Raw genomic sequence first — 18,986 nt, forward strand, 5'->3', positions numbered from 1 at the left:
TGTTGCAGCAGACACAATTAAACGAATGTTGGCGAATCTACCGCCAAAACGAGCAACACGCAGAATCATGTGTCTTAAGGATGGTTTTAATACTTCTAGATCGAGACAAACAAAAGTCACCAAACAATCAAAGTTCAAATGTGGAAAATTAATTCGAGGAAGAGCAAAGGAACAAAAAAACGATGTTGTTAATGCAGAACATGAGAAAACCCAAAAATGTCAAACTAATAATTACAGACGATCCTTAAGATGTTTGAATAAGGTTTTAAGCAGCCGAATACTAGATACGAATACCTCATTAATTGTGAAAAGGAAATGCAATCGTAAAGTTAAAACCAGACAAAAGAAAAAGTCTGCTGTCTCTCAAGGCAACGGAGACGTTGCCAATTCAGTAAACGAGGGGTGTAGATTTAAAAGTTCTTCCAAAAAAGTAGCAAAATCAAATAATGGGGATAAAGTGCAATATAATAATGACAGACAAATTAAGGAAATATTAAAATTTAAACGATCTTCTCCACGTATCGAAAAATTTAATTCATGTGTCGACAAAATGAATATAAAGCATTTTTTTCCCGTAAAGAAGAACAAGAAGAATATGGGTAGTGTGAATCACAGCGTAAAAATTATTTGTCCAGAACTTGGGGAAAATGATTTTACAGAAGTAAATAAATCACAAAATAATAGAGCAATGTCCTTGGCGATTGATAATGGGCAGTTAAATAATATTAATTTAAGAAAAAGAAAAATTCAAAAACATGAAAGTAACATCCCAAAACAATTAAAAAATGCCAAATCTTTACGTAACAAAAAACGAAAGTTAAAGAATAGTTCCGTAAGTACTGTCAGCGAAGCTAGTTTACAAGTGGATATACCTGAGTGCATAACTAACAAGGGCAGTGGTCAAACCGAAATAAGAGATTTTTTCGAAAAGTGTCAAATTGTGAAAGGTAGCGATTCTCCATCTTTTAATATGACAAAGTTAGTAGACGTTAATATTTCACAAAAAGATCAAGGTACACGTAAGGACAATCAGCAACCAAATTCTAACAAAAATAAATGTACCAATGAGTCCATTTTACAAAATACATCTATAGAACGGATAACTGAAAGTGCAGAAGATCGCAAGTCATATTTAATTCAGTCGTTCAGATCGAAAAAAAAAGTAAAGAAACCTGTTCGAGGTTTGAATGACTGCATAGCCATGTTAACAAATAAGTTGGGCATTGGCAACACACAGAGTATTATTACTGAGGAAGTGCCGAGTCGACTGTGTTTAGAAAATTCACATGTTGATCAAAGTAATAGATCCAAATATATACTGAAGGTACCACTTTTTGAAGAAGAGTTTCAGTCACCTTCTAGTGACGAGCGCAATGTTTCCCACACAAATGAAATTGAACATTCCAGGTGCAAATCAATTGCTGTTAGTGAAAAGACTGTTCCCCTTAAAATTGTTTCATCAAATGAATTGCGTGATTTGAACTCTCGTGGAGTGGAAATCAGCGACAATGGATTCTCAAAGCTCGAAAAAAATGCCGAAAACCATATAAAAGTTGCAAATCATAGAGTAATTGAAGAAAAATGTATTAATGAAAATTCAACGAATGCGGGAAAAGCGTTTATATGTGATATACAGAATAATTGCAGGCCGAGTTCAGACATAACTTCTGACGGTTACATAATGGCAGAAGAATCTGAAAAAATGATTGACATCGCTTCAAACGAAGAGGACTTACAATGTTTTGGCCACATCCTTACTTGTGAAGAAAAAGAAAAGACAAAAGAAATCTTGGATTTAAAAGGTATTCGCGACACCGATTCCGAAGATGAAATACCTCTCTCTAGTCTAGTTTTAAAAAATGACCAACATGATCGGAACTTATTAACCAGTACGAACGAACATAAATTCAGTGAATTTCAGGAAATTTGCGATGACGTATTGAGCAGTAATAAAATACGCGGGTTAACATTTAAAATTTCATCGGCTAATGAAGCACTCAGAGAAGGTGTCGACACAAGCACACTTCAAATTGAAACAATTAAAACTCCTGTAGGGATTGAAACAGATAGAGACAACAATGTTTTGAAAATTGACAATGATTTAACTTTAGATGAAGATCATTTATGCAACAGGAAAAATGTTGCAGTGTTGACTGAAATTAGCGACAATTTATGTGAATATCCTATGAGTCTGAATGTTGGTATCGCCATACATATTGAAAATAGCGTAGTTAATAATAGCATCAATCATGAGATAACAGGAAGTGAACCGTTTACAGTTTGTAGCACATCACCCCACTATACAGGGAATGCTGTAAACTCTAATTTTCTGAAAGGTTCCCAAAAGAATGAAAATGTTATTTCTCTAGATGCTAAAAACTGTAATGATCCGGAACCAAAATTGGAAGAATTTGACTATATTAGAAAGAGAAATGTTGATGCTGCTGCGTGGGAAGATACAATTATTACAAATGATGCATTAGGCAGTGAAACGTTGAGTATTGTTAGTTGCGATATCGACAACAAACATAGAAAAGATTCTTCAGAATACAAAGAAAATTCATTACGATTACTGGAAGAAACTGGAGGGAAGCGAAAACACAATAAGAAATCGACATTTACAAATGAAGAACCCACTAATAATAAATCGTCAAAATTCCTCACCGAATTTCACATAAGAGAGACTGTTGTTGAACCACAAAAAAATAGTAACAATAAAAAAAGTTTCATAAATACGAAAACAAAAATTTTGGGATGTATGGCTGAAGATGTTTCATTCGACTTATCCGAAAATAAATTACGTAGCCAGAGTAATTTAAAAAGTGGGCTTGAAATTGAAAATATGAATAAAAGTGTATATAGAGGAAAAGATATATTTAAAAAATCTAATAAAAAGCAAATAAATGCTTCTGCACTCAAATCCGGGCAACAACCAATGGAACCCAGCACACTTTGTAAGGTCATTAGAATCAACGATAACGAAGGCGGCTCTTTAAAAGAATTAACTGAAAATCACAGTCTCAAAAAAGTAACTGAAATGGATAATCAAGAAATGACAGTTGGTGAAGATCTACACGCGGATGGCAGCGGTGTCAAACAATTGAGAAGAAGTTTGCGAAATTCGAAAAAAGTAACTTGTTACAGTGAAACCGATGTAGTAGATTCAGTTCTCGACGATTTGGACTGTGATAGAATTGACGATTTGGAAAGTAGTAGAACTGACGACTTGACTAGTTTTACAGCTGACGAGAGTGGTAGAACTATATCAAAATTATTAAAAGAAAGAACTAAAGATATGTTTGGCACAAAACGTAAGAATCGAAAATCATCACAAAAAAAGTCCTTGAAAAATGGCGAACATGAAAAAAAGTTTAGTGGCGATGGATCGTTTGATTTATTAAAAACATCAATGAATGAAAGTATGTTATCAAAATCTGTCAATACATTTGTCAAAACATTAGACAAAACTTCTCACGATTTCAATGCCGACAATTCTGATATTTTTGAACATAAAATGGACACCTCGGTAGCGGTCAACACAGCAAATTTCTCTCAGAAAATGTTTCCCTTGTCACAAGAAATCACAGAACAAAAGCTTACTTATGTTAATGATAACTATTTCGATTCGAGTGCTAAAATCCTAGGTCATAAAAAGAAAAAAACAAAATGTAAATCTAAAAAGCATAAATCAAACAATGGAAATAAACTTAACGCGCCAGTTTTCGCCAACATATCTTTTGGTGAGAAAGCTGTACTGAATAATGTTTGTTCTGACAATGTGAATAATCTTGAAAATGTAAATGACTCTAATCACTGCCGAAATCAAGAAGTATTTTGCGAGATCTGCAATAGACAATTTCGTCGAATAAGTTTAAGTAAACACAGGGGCACAATAACTCACATTGCGGAATTGTCAAAGTTGGATCTTAAAGAGGCAGCCTTACAAAAAAAATATAACGATATAAATACAAATGAAGAAACCGCGAATATTGTATCTGATTCTAGCAAAGATACGATTTTGTTAAATACATTAGGAAAGATGAATGCAAAAGAACCCGAAGACGCGGCGTTAGACAACGCTGAAGATTCACCCATTTTGCCAGAAATTTTGATACAGCGTGAAAATGAAATACAATCTGGTACACGTAGATGTAAAAATCTTGCCGAACGGAAAAGTTTCGAATCTGAGAATTGTTTTTCCATAGCAAAACACGAATGCCATAATGTGAAAAGTGTTGACTATTTTGAACCTGAGATAGTTAATGGTGCGGCAGGTACTATCGTAGAAAAACAACTAACGTTACTACAGAATATTATTGAAAACCGCTCCGGTTTAGGTTGTAAAGAAGACCTTTCAGATTCTTTGTCGTCGACTGCTAATGAAATTTCTGCAAAAACTGATGGTGTACCTGAAAAGATAAATTCTGTTTCTATGTACGCAAAATCCTGCAGCGAGGATCTTACTCCAAAACAGAATATCCAAGAATGTTCCCTGGATGCATCACAGTTTAAAGAAATTTCTGAAACCAATCTAGGAAACTATGATGAAGAAGAATTAATTATGACCCTAAGGGGAGATGAAAAGCTGTTCTTTGAATGCTGCAGTCTCTTAAAAAATCGTTCAAAAGTATCAAGTTATTCTAAAAAATCGAACAACTCTTTCAAAGGTTCAGTTAATTTGATGCCTAAAACCTGCGGCGAAGGTACGATTTGCTTAGAAAGCAATTGTTCATCTCAGAAAGAAAATGAGGATTTTGTAGAGCATTACTCCGATAGCTCGAAGATAACAACCACATTAGGCGAGAGTTTTACTCAGGAAAAATCTAATTCTGGTATAGTTTCTTTACAGTGGGACAAAAATAACGCTTATCCAATATCTGATAAGGAAATTTGGAAACAAGATTTGACCCCACAAAATAAAAATTTAACATTTGAAGAAGTTTTTAATGACAGAACGAACAAAGTTTTGTCATACAAAGAAAGCAGAATTGAAGAATTACATACTATTGTTTCTTCGTTTGACCGTGTCCTAACAGAGGTTTTAAATTCCGAACTGAATGCATCGAGTGAAGACAACGTTAAAAAAAGGTAAGTGTATACTCTAAACTACAACATATTTCTTTCTGTTTGATTATGAGAAATTTGCTTAATTATTGTATTAAATTTAATTTAAACAAAAAACAGGACATACAATGGTACTTTTAATATAAGCTAAAAGTCATAGTTGAACCTATAATCATTTTAAATTATGATGTATATGAAAACAAAATTGTATGCACAATAATTAATAACTAACGAAATGGTCGGTTGAAAGAGTAACGGTTAATCAATTTTCGTAACCCCATACTGTTATCTCACTTTAATCGAATTCAATTGACAAATGAAAAGTCATGTTCAACAGCCTCCGTCGGTTAAGGATTATAACGGCCGCCAGCCACACTTTTAAAATAAGAACAATTTATCATACCTATAATCTAATGAACATATTGTTACGAAATAAACCCATACGCCGCCCCGGTACGACGCTTATGGGTTCTAGTATATACGGCGACGATGACTCATTGTCCGTAACGGCGGCCGGATAAGAGCCTGGAAGCGGATGTCGCGACGGGTGTTCGAGAATAAGCCTAGAAGCGGTGACGGAGACCTTCGAGAAGAACCGGGCGGCTGTTTAAATGGAGCAGTTAGTGTAGTCCAGACAACGAGAGCTGAATTCAGTTAACAAGTCGAGTCCAACGAGTGTCTAGAAAACCCAGTGAATGTTGCGCCGGAGTTATTTTGTACCTAATCGCTCTGTAATTAGTCGTGTAACTCCGAAATTGTTGTTTTACGCACGCCGATTTTTAATCACCCGATCAACGTAACACTGGAATCAAAAGTGAGATTTGAGATTAATAACTGGTTGTACGACTTCCGGCGATCGGACAAGAATTCTAAAGAACTTAAAGAATTTATGCCTATCGAAACGAGAGCTCAAGCTGCGAAAATGGAGGAACAGGTAAAGCAGATGATGGCTATTCTCGCAGAAATGAAAAAAGAAATGAGCGCAAGAATGGAAAAAATGGGCGCAAGCAATAAAGAAAAGGGCAAAAAAATGGATGCAAGAATGGAAAAAATGAATGCAACAATAGAAGAAATGAAGGAAAAACTCGACGCAAGAAATAAAGAAATGGATGAAAAAATGGATGCAAGATAAAGAATGAATGAAAAATGGATACAAGAATGAAAAAATGGACGAAAAAATAAATAAGCACATTAGCCTGACTGAAAAATTCCAAAAGGAAGTGGAAGCAAACAATATTGTCGGACGAAATATGATGTCAATGGAAAATAACATGGAAGATCGAATGTAAATTATAGAAGATCGAATGGAGAACAAAATGAAGAAATTTGAAATGTTAATGAAAAATGCAATAACGACTGGTTCAGGCTATGTGACGTCGGCCCCCAGAACGATTCAACCACCCACCTATGATGGTCAGACACATTGGTCATCGTACAAAAAGCAGTTTGAGGCAGCAACGACAGCGAATCTTTGGGCAGAGGAACAGAAGGCCTTGCGAGATGCAGCGCTATAGATACTCCAAACTCTGTCTGAAGAAGATAGCAATAGATACAGTGCCCTGACTATTGCTCTGGAACTTCGATTTGGGGATGAACATCTGAGACAGGTTTTTGCAACCCAAGTGAAGACAAGAACCCAGAAAGTTGGAGAATCCTTATTTTTGTATTAATAATAATAATCCCTTCAAGAATTTGAAGCAGATGTCAAGAGACTGATACGTCTTGCATACTCCGACGCACCACCAACTTATCAAGAGAAGCTTGCGACAGAAATCTTCGTAAATGGCATTCACAACGTTGAAGTTAAGAAGGTCGTACAACTATCAAGGTATCAGACATCATCTGAGGCCTTGATTCGTGCGCTGGAAGTGGAGGCGGCGTACAATTCTTCAAGAACCTGCCACAAAGTCAGAGTGGCAGAACTAGAGATGGAAGAAAACGATGGAATAAGGAAGGTGCTGGAAAAACTGTCACAACAAATGGATGGTATATCTCAAGGATGCCTCGTAAGATAAACCTAGCATGCTACAGGTGTGGGCGCCAGAGACATCTCAAACGTGATTGTCGTGCTCGATCACTTCTAAGAAGAAGCACGCAACAGGGATCTCACCGAGATGTAGAAGGAGCCAGTACCCTGGGGAATGGGTTCGCTGGTGAGAATATGGTCACCAGCGAAGTGAAAATAAGAAGTTTCACCAGAGGTAGTGGTTCAACTATACCGGGGAAGATTTATGAAAATCCGCACCAGTCACCATCGATACTGGCGCTGAGGTACCAATTGTACATAAAGGACTCGTGAGAGCTGAAGATGTAGAACCTATACCTGAAACGATAAGATTGAAAACTGTAACTGGAGAGTCGACGCCAGTCATGGGCAAAGCATCGGTAGAAATCTGTATTGGTCAGCTTAGAATAAGACTTCGGCCTCTCGTGGCTAGCACGGAAGATGATTTCATTTGGGGAATGGAATTGATTAGCCGCCATGGATTGACCATTGATCCAGTGAGGGAAGTCCTACGTCTTGGAAATGAAGAGTTCAAGCTGAATCAGCGTTCTATTGAAGCGAAGCCCGCAAGTTTTATCGCTTATCAGAACTGCAAACACTGCCACGAAGTTGAGCAGCGCGAAGCACGGTTCAAAAGCAGGAATAAAGCAGTCGTAGAAGATGATAAATGGACTACAGCTCGGTGTAGAAAAGATCAGGAGAAAGGCGTGGATATTGGACCGCTCCTCAGATGGAAAGAAGATGGTGTAGAACGGCCAGGTTGGTCGGAGATATCAAACGAGTCATCTTCTCTCAAGGCGTTATGGCCTCAATGGGACTCCTTGCATGTCGAGAACGAGTTGCTTAAGCGAGCCTGGGAGACTCCGGACTAAAGACATGTCACTTTGCAGTTGGTGGTTCCGGCCACCAGAATCAAGGAAGCACTTCGAGAGATGCACAATGGGAGTTCTGGTGCTCATTTTGGAATCAACAAGACGCTTCCCAAAATTAGGGAGAGATTCTACTGGGTCCGTTGCCGGCAAGACATCGAGAACTGGTGCAAGAAGTGTAGGACCTATGCAGCGGTTAAAGGACCGCAGATTAGGGCGAGAGGGCCGATGCAACCACACAACTTCGGTTCGCCTTTTAGAAGAACCGCAAGAGACGTAACGGATCCCGTCCCAGTGACCGAAAAAGGGAACAAGGGAACGAAAAAGAAGAAGCTACCGCGAGTTCACGAAATGCTGCGCCCCAAGAGTAGAGTGGAGCGTGGTAGAATGAAGACATGTTACGATCTTAGGGGCAAGTCAGTAGGATTCCAGGCGGGAGATTTGGTATGGCTTCATAACCCCCAAAGAAGGAATGGTTGTTGCCCGAAATTGTTACTAGACTGGGAAAGTCCATATACGATCGTGACGAGGATCAACGATGTCGTTTACAGGATTCGACAAGGGCCGAAGACGAAAACGAAGATTGTTCACTTAGGCCGCCTCATGAAGTACAGCAGCAGCGCCGTTGACGTTTCTGATCGAGACGATCAGAACTAAGGAGGGGGCAGTGTTAGGAAATAAACCCATACGACGCCTATGGGTCCTAATTTATACGGCGACAATGACTCATTGTTCGTAACGGTGGCCGGAGAAGAGCTTGGAAGCGGATGTCGCGACGGGTGTTCGAGAATAAGCCTAGAAGCGGTGACGGAGACCTTCGAGAAGGAATGTTGCGCCGGAATTATTTTGTACCTAATCGCTCTGGAATTAGTCGTGTAAATCCCAGTTATTAAGAAATAAAATTGTTGAGCTTTACACACGCCGATTTTAATACCCCTTTAACGTAACAATATAGTCTATTTATTGTAATGAACTTGAAAATCGAATTCGCAGTTGCTGTTATTGCTCCAAAGATTCCACAGATTAATACAATCTTCTCAAGTAACCAGGTAGAAAAAAAAAATGCCTCTAACAACAAACACCTTCGTTATATCCTGTGCAGATAAAAGAAAATTTATGGTCTGTAAACATCAGATTTTCTTTTCAAAAATAAAAATAATTTACCCAGTCTGCAAGATACATAATGTCTAGAATATACACCAAATTGTCATAAACTTTCAAAACAAGTTTCAATCAACATCGAAATCTTGGTCACCAACGTCGTGGCGGCACATATCTCTGAGTTCTCCTTTACGTTAGCTAGTAATACAATTTCGTTAACCAATTTTACATTCTTCCTTTTGTGTCATATTTGAAATCTTCTGATATCTTCCTTTAGTTCTTTCCTGCAGCAAATGCACGCTTCCTGCACATGATTCTGCTAATATTCAAGCGCAAGTGCCAAGTTTTCTTTAATTTCTTCCGTAATTATTGTAAAATGACATGAAAGTCTATAAAAGTTGTTAAAAATGAATTTTGTTTATAAAATTCTGTTTCATAGCAGCTGCCTCCCATGATGTGACGATTTTATTTTATGGATTTGCGAAATTTTAAATTTTGCTCCTCTCTCAGAACCAAGAATAGAATTTCCAAATGGGATTACGAAAACTGTTAAATCATACACGACGACGGTCGTATACGAGTTGCGGTGCAAATTTTATTCAAATAACAGCTACTCGGGTATTTGGATAATTTTGACCGAATTGCGGTAAAAATTTAGGCCAAGTATCAGGTAAACAGGTACAGTTGACCGAAGTGCGGTACATTTCCGTTTGAAGTTTAGGGAGTAGGGCGCAACTGCGCCAGTAGAACCTATATAATTCTTGGTAATTATTAAAATAAATTCTGTACATGAAAACGAAAAACGATATATTGTAAAAGATGTAGTTCCTAGACATATATTTATAGAATTTAAAATTCTTAAATTCAGAAATAATGAAATTTCAAGGTATAATTTTGTAAAATGTGTCGGCTACAAATTTGCTAATATCATGTCACAATTGTAGACAATAAGATAATATTTATATACATCGTTATATTTTAGCTTAGTTTACGGTGATTTTATTTAACAATTTCAGAAATTATTATATCATTTGGAACAGCATAGATCAATAACAAATGAAGCTACAATCGCTTTAATTTACTAACGAATAAACATTAACTAGTGATTATACAAATCTATAAGTATCTACGGGTCGTTTTTCAATAAATATTTAAAAAGAACGAAAAGTAAAGTAAGTGAAGTTATTTGAAAATTGATGCCAATAGAATGTCCATGTTATTTACTAAATTTTTATTCAGTTCTTGAAACCCCCACTTATCGCAGTTCGGTCAGGGATTATAAGGTATCAGGTAGGTACGAAATTTTGCACCTCAATTCGGTCAGTGTCTATAAGATACCAGGTAGTCAAAAAAATTTGAACCGCAATTCGGTCGAAAATTAAAAATCCAGGACAGGCCACACGGCAAATACGCAACAACAGACTTGGTTGATTGTATACCTCGGCTACGCCTCAGTTTACAAAATTCTACCGCATCCGTTATTTACTACATATCAGCCTAATGTGGTTAATAACTATAATACATTGGAATTTGTGAGTAAAAGTGTAAGATTTTGTATTTTATTTTAAAAATGTTTCAAATTTTTTATGTGTCACACATAAAATTCTTCGTAGTTGTTAATTGTTCAAGTAAAATCCAACGACGTGTTTACTGAGTTTGTATGAATCAGTATTGTGCAGTAATGTAGGTTATTTAAAATTTATTATGATATTACAAATATTTTTCTAAATGTCAAATTTTCTGCGTATACCGTATACAGGGTGATTTTTTTAACCCCAAACATTCAAATATCTCGAAAAATAAGTAGAAAAATTTAATCATTCCATGGGGAACTATGTAGTTTGATACAAAAAAACTAGCCCCCCCCTGTAGGTGAGGCGGAGGGTAACTTTCAAACCTTAAATAGGAACCCCGAATTTTTATTACAGATTTGGGTTCTGCGGTTAAAGGTACGTGGGGTTTGTCTAAATCATTTTTGTTGGATTCATGACAGATGACGAAATTTAATTTTTGCGTTTTCTCCTATTGAGAAACTATGCATACAATTCTGCAATACGTTTGCCGTAACAAATACCACGTTTTTATTGTAAATAATCAAAAATGAGTCGCCACATTTTTGAAGGCAACTTGAATGGTGAAATATACCGAGACATTTTGGAAAATGAACTACCAACATTACTTGAAAACTTGAGCTTAGAGGTGCGACCGAACATGTAGTTTCAATGGTCGCTGGATCGGTAGAGCTGATTCGATAAATTGGCCTACCAACTTACCAGATCTTAGTTCGCCAGATTTCTTTTTGTGGAGCTATCTCAAAGACAAAGTTTACAAGAACACATTCTCACAACCCGTGAGAATATGAGTGAGCGAATCAGAAATGTTTGGCCAGAAATTCAAGCAGACATTTCTCAGTGTACATTGAACATCATTGAATTCGAATGCCATCATTTTGAGCACTTACTTTAATTGAAAGATGATGAGGCGAGGGGACTCATGTAAATTAAGCTCCCTGATAAGTGGGAGGCGATCAGGCGAAGAGACTCACATACATCAAGCAGCCTGATAGGTGAGAGGCCAGGAAACTCACCTAAATGAAGCACCCTGATACGTAAGAGGCAATGAAACTCACGTTAATTAACTACCTCGAAGGGAACAGAAAGCTACTTCGTCTACATCGTTGTACCTGGGTTACACTAAAAATATATAGTAAGTTTTTCGAGATTTGCAACATGAATACATTTTTTTGGCGACGAATTTCAAGTATTTACATAAAACATGGTGTTTGTTATTGCCAACGAATCACAGAATCGTATGCATAGGTTCTCAATAGAAGAAATCGAACAAATTTGAATTTCGTCGATTCAGGGACATCTATCACTAATAAAAAAAAATGTTTCAGACAAATCATACATACTTTTAGCTGTAGATTCCAAATCCGCAATAAAAATAGCAGCTCGTATTTAAGGTTTCGAAGTTAACCCCTGCCCCACCTACAAGGAGAGAGGAAGGGAGGCTAATTTTAGCACTAATGTATTTCCCCCTCGGCATGATTAAATTTTGATTCTGGACATTTTTTCGCAGAGGGTTTATTTTTCGAAATATTTGAAAGTTAAAAAACTCAGACTGTATACATATTCTTTTTTATTAGAAAAAATTATTTTCGATAACTTTAATAACAGATTTGTTTTAAATTTATGCTTTTGTGCCACGTGTACGGAACTGCAAATTGTCAAAAATAAAGGCATAGAGTATGCTAAGTGCATGAAAAAGTAGATCTTTTTATTAGTATCTCAATGTGGTTCGAATGATAGGGAAAGTTTTGTGTAACCAATATCATGTCAGCCATCTTCAATAGTTCGCGCAGACCTAATTCGGTTTTATGACACTTCAATATCAATTACAACAAATATTATGAGTCGGTATCTGTACCAAAACAACCCAGTTGTAAATCAAGCTGGAGATACGGCGAGCGCTCGGGCGAGCGTTATCGAACAGGACCGACCTTAGCTACTAGCTGTCTCATTGTCATTAGACACTAGAATTAGAATGAAAAAATCCGTGACGACGGACACACATACGGAAACAGGAGATCTATTTTTTCGTACTCTAGGGATCATGAAAGGTCGAGAAAACGTAAAAGTAGAGAGCCGGCCGACGGACTCGATTACAACACTTCCTTTGCTTACGCTCAGGAAGTAAAAAATCAAAACCGTATTAATATTTTTATTTAAATAAAAATTCTTTTATCAAAATCGCTGTCAAAGTCTTCATCACCATCGTCTTCTTTGTCTTCTTGCAAATTAATTTATTAGTTGTTAAATATTCGGAGACACGTAACTGTTTTCAAATTCAACAACGTGTCTAATGCAGTTCTTCCATAATTCGGGTGTTATATTGGAAACTTTCTTTTTGAATTAAATGTACCAGATCCGCAGAGTCGAGGGGTAGTATTCTTGCGTCTATTCGATATTTTTAGTGTGATCCATACTAATTCAAATGTGTCCATACTGTTTTGCCATTTCATTGACTATGCCGTTTACGTAGATTTAATCCCTTTATTATTGAGGAGATCTTTTTTTGTTGGTCGTCTTAGGGATTTTTCTATGTCATTATTGTTCATAAAATAAATAACTTCTTGTTTCCTCTTGGCTATCGTCGGGGGTTTATTTATTAACTTGGAATCATGTCAAATATTATCCATTACTATGATATTATTTGCGGGAATATTGGGAAACAGTTGTTGTTCAAACAAAGTTGCATTAATTTCGCTGTGATCATGGGCTGCACAATTTTGAATTTGTTTGGCGTAAAGCAAACTGTTGGTTACCCAGCCGTCGGTTCCTCCTGCATGAAGGATAATAATCCTCTTCCCGTTTGAAAACAACAATTGTTGTCAGTCCCTTTTTTACCAAATCGTGGCTGTCGTACCAAGTTTCATGAAGATACACAGATATTTTCGAACTTGAGTTATATATTCTCATCTCATTTTTTTCAAACGGGGTGTTTCCATTATCGCTAAACGCTGAAAGTATTGTAATGAAAACCTATACTTTTTGAGTACACTCAAAGTGTCTCTTCTCCATAATTAAATTCAACTAGTTATGGTCGGAACCTGACTTTGCTTGAACATCCCATAAATTATTTGCTGGATTTCATTTCCCATTTCTTCCGAAATCTTTGAAAATTTTTTGAAATATATATACCGTTGAATATGATACTGTAACAAAGTTTGATAAACACTTCTAATAATTTCCTTTGCATCACGTGAAAGATGATGGTAAGAAACGCGTGGACTTACCGCGTTAACTGCAACCGATTCGTTGTTATCTTGATTTGATTCAACATGTTCTGCATTCACTACAATAGGTTCGTCGATGTATTCGTTTCATTCAAATTTTTCCCAAGGACGAAACACTTTATAAACTCAAATATTATTTTGATTTTGATTTGATTTATTAACGAAAAAACTCCTATTAACAAAAAATAAGTTTACAATAATAATTTAAAAAAGTAATAAATTAAAATTAATTCCTTAAGTAATTACTTATGGAATATAAATAAATATAAATTACAATTTAAATTTAAATTAATAAGCGATATATACTCCATAATAATAATCAAATTCTTCCATAATAACTTCCAACCTGATTACGAGACTGAAACTTAGTAGTCTGAAAAAGTGATACCATGCTTTGGCTGGAATATTCATTTGCTGCGACCATCATTCGCTTCAGTGGATCATTTTTAGCCAAATTCGTTGTTGAAGCAAATATTCTGAAAATGTTTTTACTACGAGTACTGCAGCTATCAATAGTGGTACTAAGAATGATAATCTGGCTAATAAAAGTGAATTGTCTATACTATTGTTAATGATGCTATGTAAAACACAAGCATCTAAGATGCACCTACGAATGTTAAGTGTTTGTATATTAAAAGCATTCATAATCCAATTATAATTGCCCCTCACATGACTACGACCTAATTTAAATTCTAAAATTCGAAGAAATTTCTTTTGAACTTTCTCCAACAATTGGCAGCCAGTACTATAAATTGGCGACCAGATAGATGAACAATAGTCGGAAGTGCGAACGCACCAAATAACAATGAAGAATTTTCAAGACCTGCGGCGAAAGATCTTTTCCATTACGCCATACAAAACCCCACATTCTCAAAGCTTTTTTGGAAGTGTGATATTACTGATTCTTAAACGACAGAGTAATATCAAAAATCACCCCTAAATCTTTAATTTCATTAACCCTGGAAATAGTTTGATTATCTAACCGTTAATCAAAGATGGTACTCGATTTTAATTTCAAAAAAGATATAATATGACATTTTTTAATGTTTAATGGCCACCAGTTATCGCCACACCATTCGAACAATTTATCCAGATCTAACAGAAGATGTTCAGCATCCCGAGGACAATCAATAACTTTATACAACTTTAAATCGTCTGCATATAACAAACAATTAGAATAACGAAAACAGGATGCTAAGTCGTTGATGAACAACAAGAATAGTATGGGACCACAATGTGTTCCCTGTGGCACACCCGAAGAAACCTGAAAAGGCGTCGAAATGTAATTTCCAATGCGCACAATCTGTACCCTCTCCGAAAGAAATGATAATAACCATTGAACAGTCAAGTCTTGAAATCCTAGCTTACTAAGTTTCCTAATTAGAACTCTGTGATTTACACGATCAAACGCTTTCGCAAAATCAGTGTAAACATAGTCTATTTGAGAGCGGTTGGAAAATGCCTCATTAAGAAATGATTGGTATTCCAAAAGATTAGACAATGTGGATCTATTCTTGATAAAACCATGTTGTCTGTCTGATATAATTGAAGATGAGAACCATTGCAATTGACTTGTAACTATTGCATCAAATAATTTAGGTATATAGCCGATTGGTTACAGACACCTCTATAATTGTCTATTTTATTGGATTCTCCAGATTTGAAAATAGGAACAATGTAACTGCTCTTCCATAATTTTGGGAATGTACCAGACAATAAGGACTTCTTAAATAACTCGAACAGACGTAAACAAAGCGAGAATTTGGATTTACGTAAAATAATATTAGGAACACCGTCCGGTCCTGGATTGCACAACCATCAAATTCATCTGAAATTTTAATATCCAGACCGACATCATGAACACACAAGGTTGTTTCAAAGTCACAATCAACAGGATTACCGTTGTTCTTAGTACAGACTGAAGAGAAATATTCAGCAAAAAGATTAACGATTTCTTTGCCACCTTTAGCCGATATCTGATCTACAAATATTTCGATAGGAATACCAGAATCACTATTCTTTCTATCTTGTATACATTTCCAAAAAAAATTACGTTACGTTAAGAAGCATAAAGTTGTTTACTAAGCTCCTTACAACGGGTACGCAGAGATTTGAAATAAAGATAGTCTTCCAAAGTACCAGATTTTTTTTATTTAAAATGAGCAGATTTCTTTAACTTACAAAGACTTTTAAGTTCGTTATTAAACCATCTGGGATAAGTACTTGCATTTCGTTTTATAATTTTACCTGAAATATATTATTGAAATTGTCTCTTATTTCTATCTGGATGCATAGGTTTTACCTCCATTCTTATTTTTGTATTAATAATAATAATAATATTTTTCGAAACTTCTAAAAAGAATTTCATAAAAAATTGCTATCAATTCATCTATGGAATCACCAACTAAACAATTAATCAAATCAATAGAAGAAAAAAAAATGATTTAAACCCTCATAATAACTATCTATTTGCAAAGTCAAAAACACAAATTTCTGTATGTAAGGTAGGTACAGCAGTAGACGAAGCGAACCACGAATACGGTATATGATGAATACTTTGAGGTAATATAAATTCCACCGCCTTCTCAACTACAAGATTCGGAATATTAGAAAAGACTAAATCAAGAAAGACATCTCTACTATTCGGGATTTTATTAATTTGCCTTAAATTCATAAATGCACACGTAGTCTTGATAATGTCATAAAAGTTATAAGATCTAGCGTGCGAAGAAATCTCAATATCATCACCATTCCAAAGGAGGTGAGGTAGATTAAAATCTCCGACTATAACGTACGACGAATCGGGAAACCTATCAAAAACTGACTCCAAATCGAAACAGTAACTTTCAAAAACACTTAATTGCAAGGAAGGGGGAATGTATACTCCACCCACACTCAGATGTATGTCATGCTTTACCTGCACATATAAACTTTCGAGGTTTTGACCTGAGAGAATAATAGATGCATGCATGTCTTTTTTTATCGCAATTATGTTATATTATATAATCTAAATTTGTAATTTATCATTGCACTATTTTTTTTTAGATTTGCTTATACAGGGTGACTCAAAAAATAATGACTGGTAATTTATTTTATTGAATAAATCAAGAATTGCAAAATTGAATACTTTGAAGTCTTGCAGACCTTTTAGAGTTGTTGTAAGCATGGTAAATTGCTAACCAAAGTATATCTGTTTATTCCCCCAAAAAATTGATGACGTCATCTCAAAATTTTGCCGAATAAATTCTATCCCTAATGTGCAAAATATGCTGGGTTTTTATTTGTGATTTATCATTGCATTAATATTTCTTAAATTTGCATGAACAGGTGGCTCAAAAAAATTAATGAATGAGTCAATTTATTTTGGTGATGACTCACTCCATTTTCCCAGAAAATTTTGGGAATACAATACTATTATTTTTAGGATTACCCTGCACCAATCCAAGTCGATGTACGTGCCCTTGCAGAAATTTTGATGACGTCATCGCAAAACTGTATAAAGAAAAAACTCAACTCGAAAATGCTGGGTATGTTTCATTGTAATGCAGGTGCGAGGGAAGTTCTGTCGAAGCAACTTTCCCAATTTTTAAAACTGAACATAGGGATTAAGTCCACACTTCCTTTCGTATGTTCAGAGCTATAAAGATGTCGCGGTATATACAGGGTGTCTCAAAAATAAGTACATTACTTTTAATCAGTTATAGAGCTCATCAAAATTAACAACTTTTTTAAATACGGTTTTGTTAGAAACTTTTTAATTATCAAGTTAAAAATTGTTAAAGTTTTATCCCAATTAAGGTTACCCGCCCATGGATCCTCAGTCACCCATGGACACTAATAATAATTACTACAATTAATAATTTATGGTCAAAAACAGTTACTAGGATACGTATTTTTCTAATCATGTCAACATGACAAATATTTAGGGAGAAAATGGAGAGAAATTGAAAGTGCTGCTCCCTAATGGCGTACCGAATTTTATCGGCCCAAATGTGGGTGTTGATTACACCTTCCCTGGTGTATCCGGCCTCATCAGTTGATGGTACAAGAGATACAAAATTTGCTTGTTCGTTTATTTTTCTGTTAACTCACTCACAAAAGTTTTGCCTACTTGGTAAGTCTGTTGGTTTCAATAACTGAACTTTCTGGTCCTCAAACGGGTACAGTTGTTCTCTGAGTATCCTCCAAATACTACTCTCCGATACATCACACTGGACGGTGATGCGTGCTAGTGCCCGGTCGAGCTCTCCAAAACAGCCTCTTCAATATTAACAATTCTATTACTACGATCCTGAGTTGCAAGTTTGAAAGATCCGTACTCTCGAAGATGCTGCAACGTTCTTAAGAGTGCTCACATTTGGCAGATGACGATTTGGGAGGCTAGACATTTCGTCTAGAAATTAGAAATCTGTTCCAAACAAACTTTCAAGAGACGACGTTTAATAACATACACTTGACATAAAAATGATTGTCAGTATCAAAACGGTTGCTTTATTCTAACCTTCTTTATTGTTGTAGTGTTGTTATTATTTAAGGTGAACATAGACGGCTCGTGAATATATGGGTGGGAAAAATCTAAATTCGACTTGAGTTTTCGAAAAAATGCTATATAAAAAACTAGTTCCGTTTCACGAGTTCTGTTACTGGTTAAAATTAATGTACTTATTTCTGAGACACTCTGTATAGTCTTTACATTTAGTAACATTCGATCTTGCAATTTTATATAAGATAATTTTCGGGCTTACATTCCCCGGAAATATAACGTAACCGTATTTTAAATGGTACCCAAGTGTTCCGGTTCGAAGTTTTTCTATTAGTTTATTTAGTCCTGTTTGTTTCTCCCGCGGTGGAAAATTGAAAGAAAGCTGTCAGTCTGCTGAACCGAAATGTGTAAATTGTCTGACTCTTAAACCCCAAGAGGGAGAGATTTTATCTGATACAGTCGTACATGCAGGTTATGAGTATATCAATTGGTTTTATTATCAAAATATTGTTAAGAAAACCAAAGCGGATCTCTTTGGTGAAGATATCTTATAACAATCAGTATAGTTACTAAACGCATCTTCCAACGTCAGTGATACTTTGAATGTCAGATCTATATAATTCAGTGATTTTTTGTGGTTTTGTCTGTCTTACGGAGATTTGACTT

General features: G+C 35.7%; 1 protein-coding gene across 3 annotated transcripts in view; it reads left to right on the top strand.

Annotated features, from left to right (window-relative positions):
• LOC135121091 (uncharacterized) overlaps positions 1 to 18,986 on the top strand; it is an 82,903-nt gene that overhangs the window by 43,594 nt on the left and 20,323 nt on the right. For all 3 annotated transcript variants that reach the window (XM_064045430.1, XM_064045418.1, XM_064045426.1), the window contains exon 4: positions 9 to 5,088. In XM_064045430.1, the coding sequence (XP_063901500.1) occupies positions 9 to 5,088 (5,080 nt within the window). The remainder of the gene's footprint in view (positions 1 to 8; positions 5,089 to 18,986) is intronic.

This window comes from Zophobas morio, unplaced genomic scaffold (assembly GCF_036711695.1).
Source record: "Zophobas morio isolate AGI-343-1 ecotype UQ-CSIRO unplaced genomic scaffold, CSIRO_AGI_Zmor_V1 ptg000005l, whole genome shotgun sequence".
Classification (NCBI taxonomy): Eukaryota; Metazoa; Arthropoda; class Insecta; order Coleoptera; family Tenebrionidae; genus Zophobas; species Zophobas morio.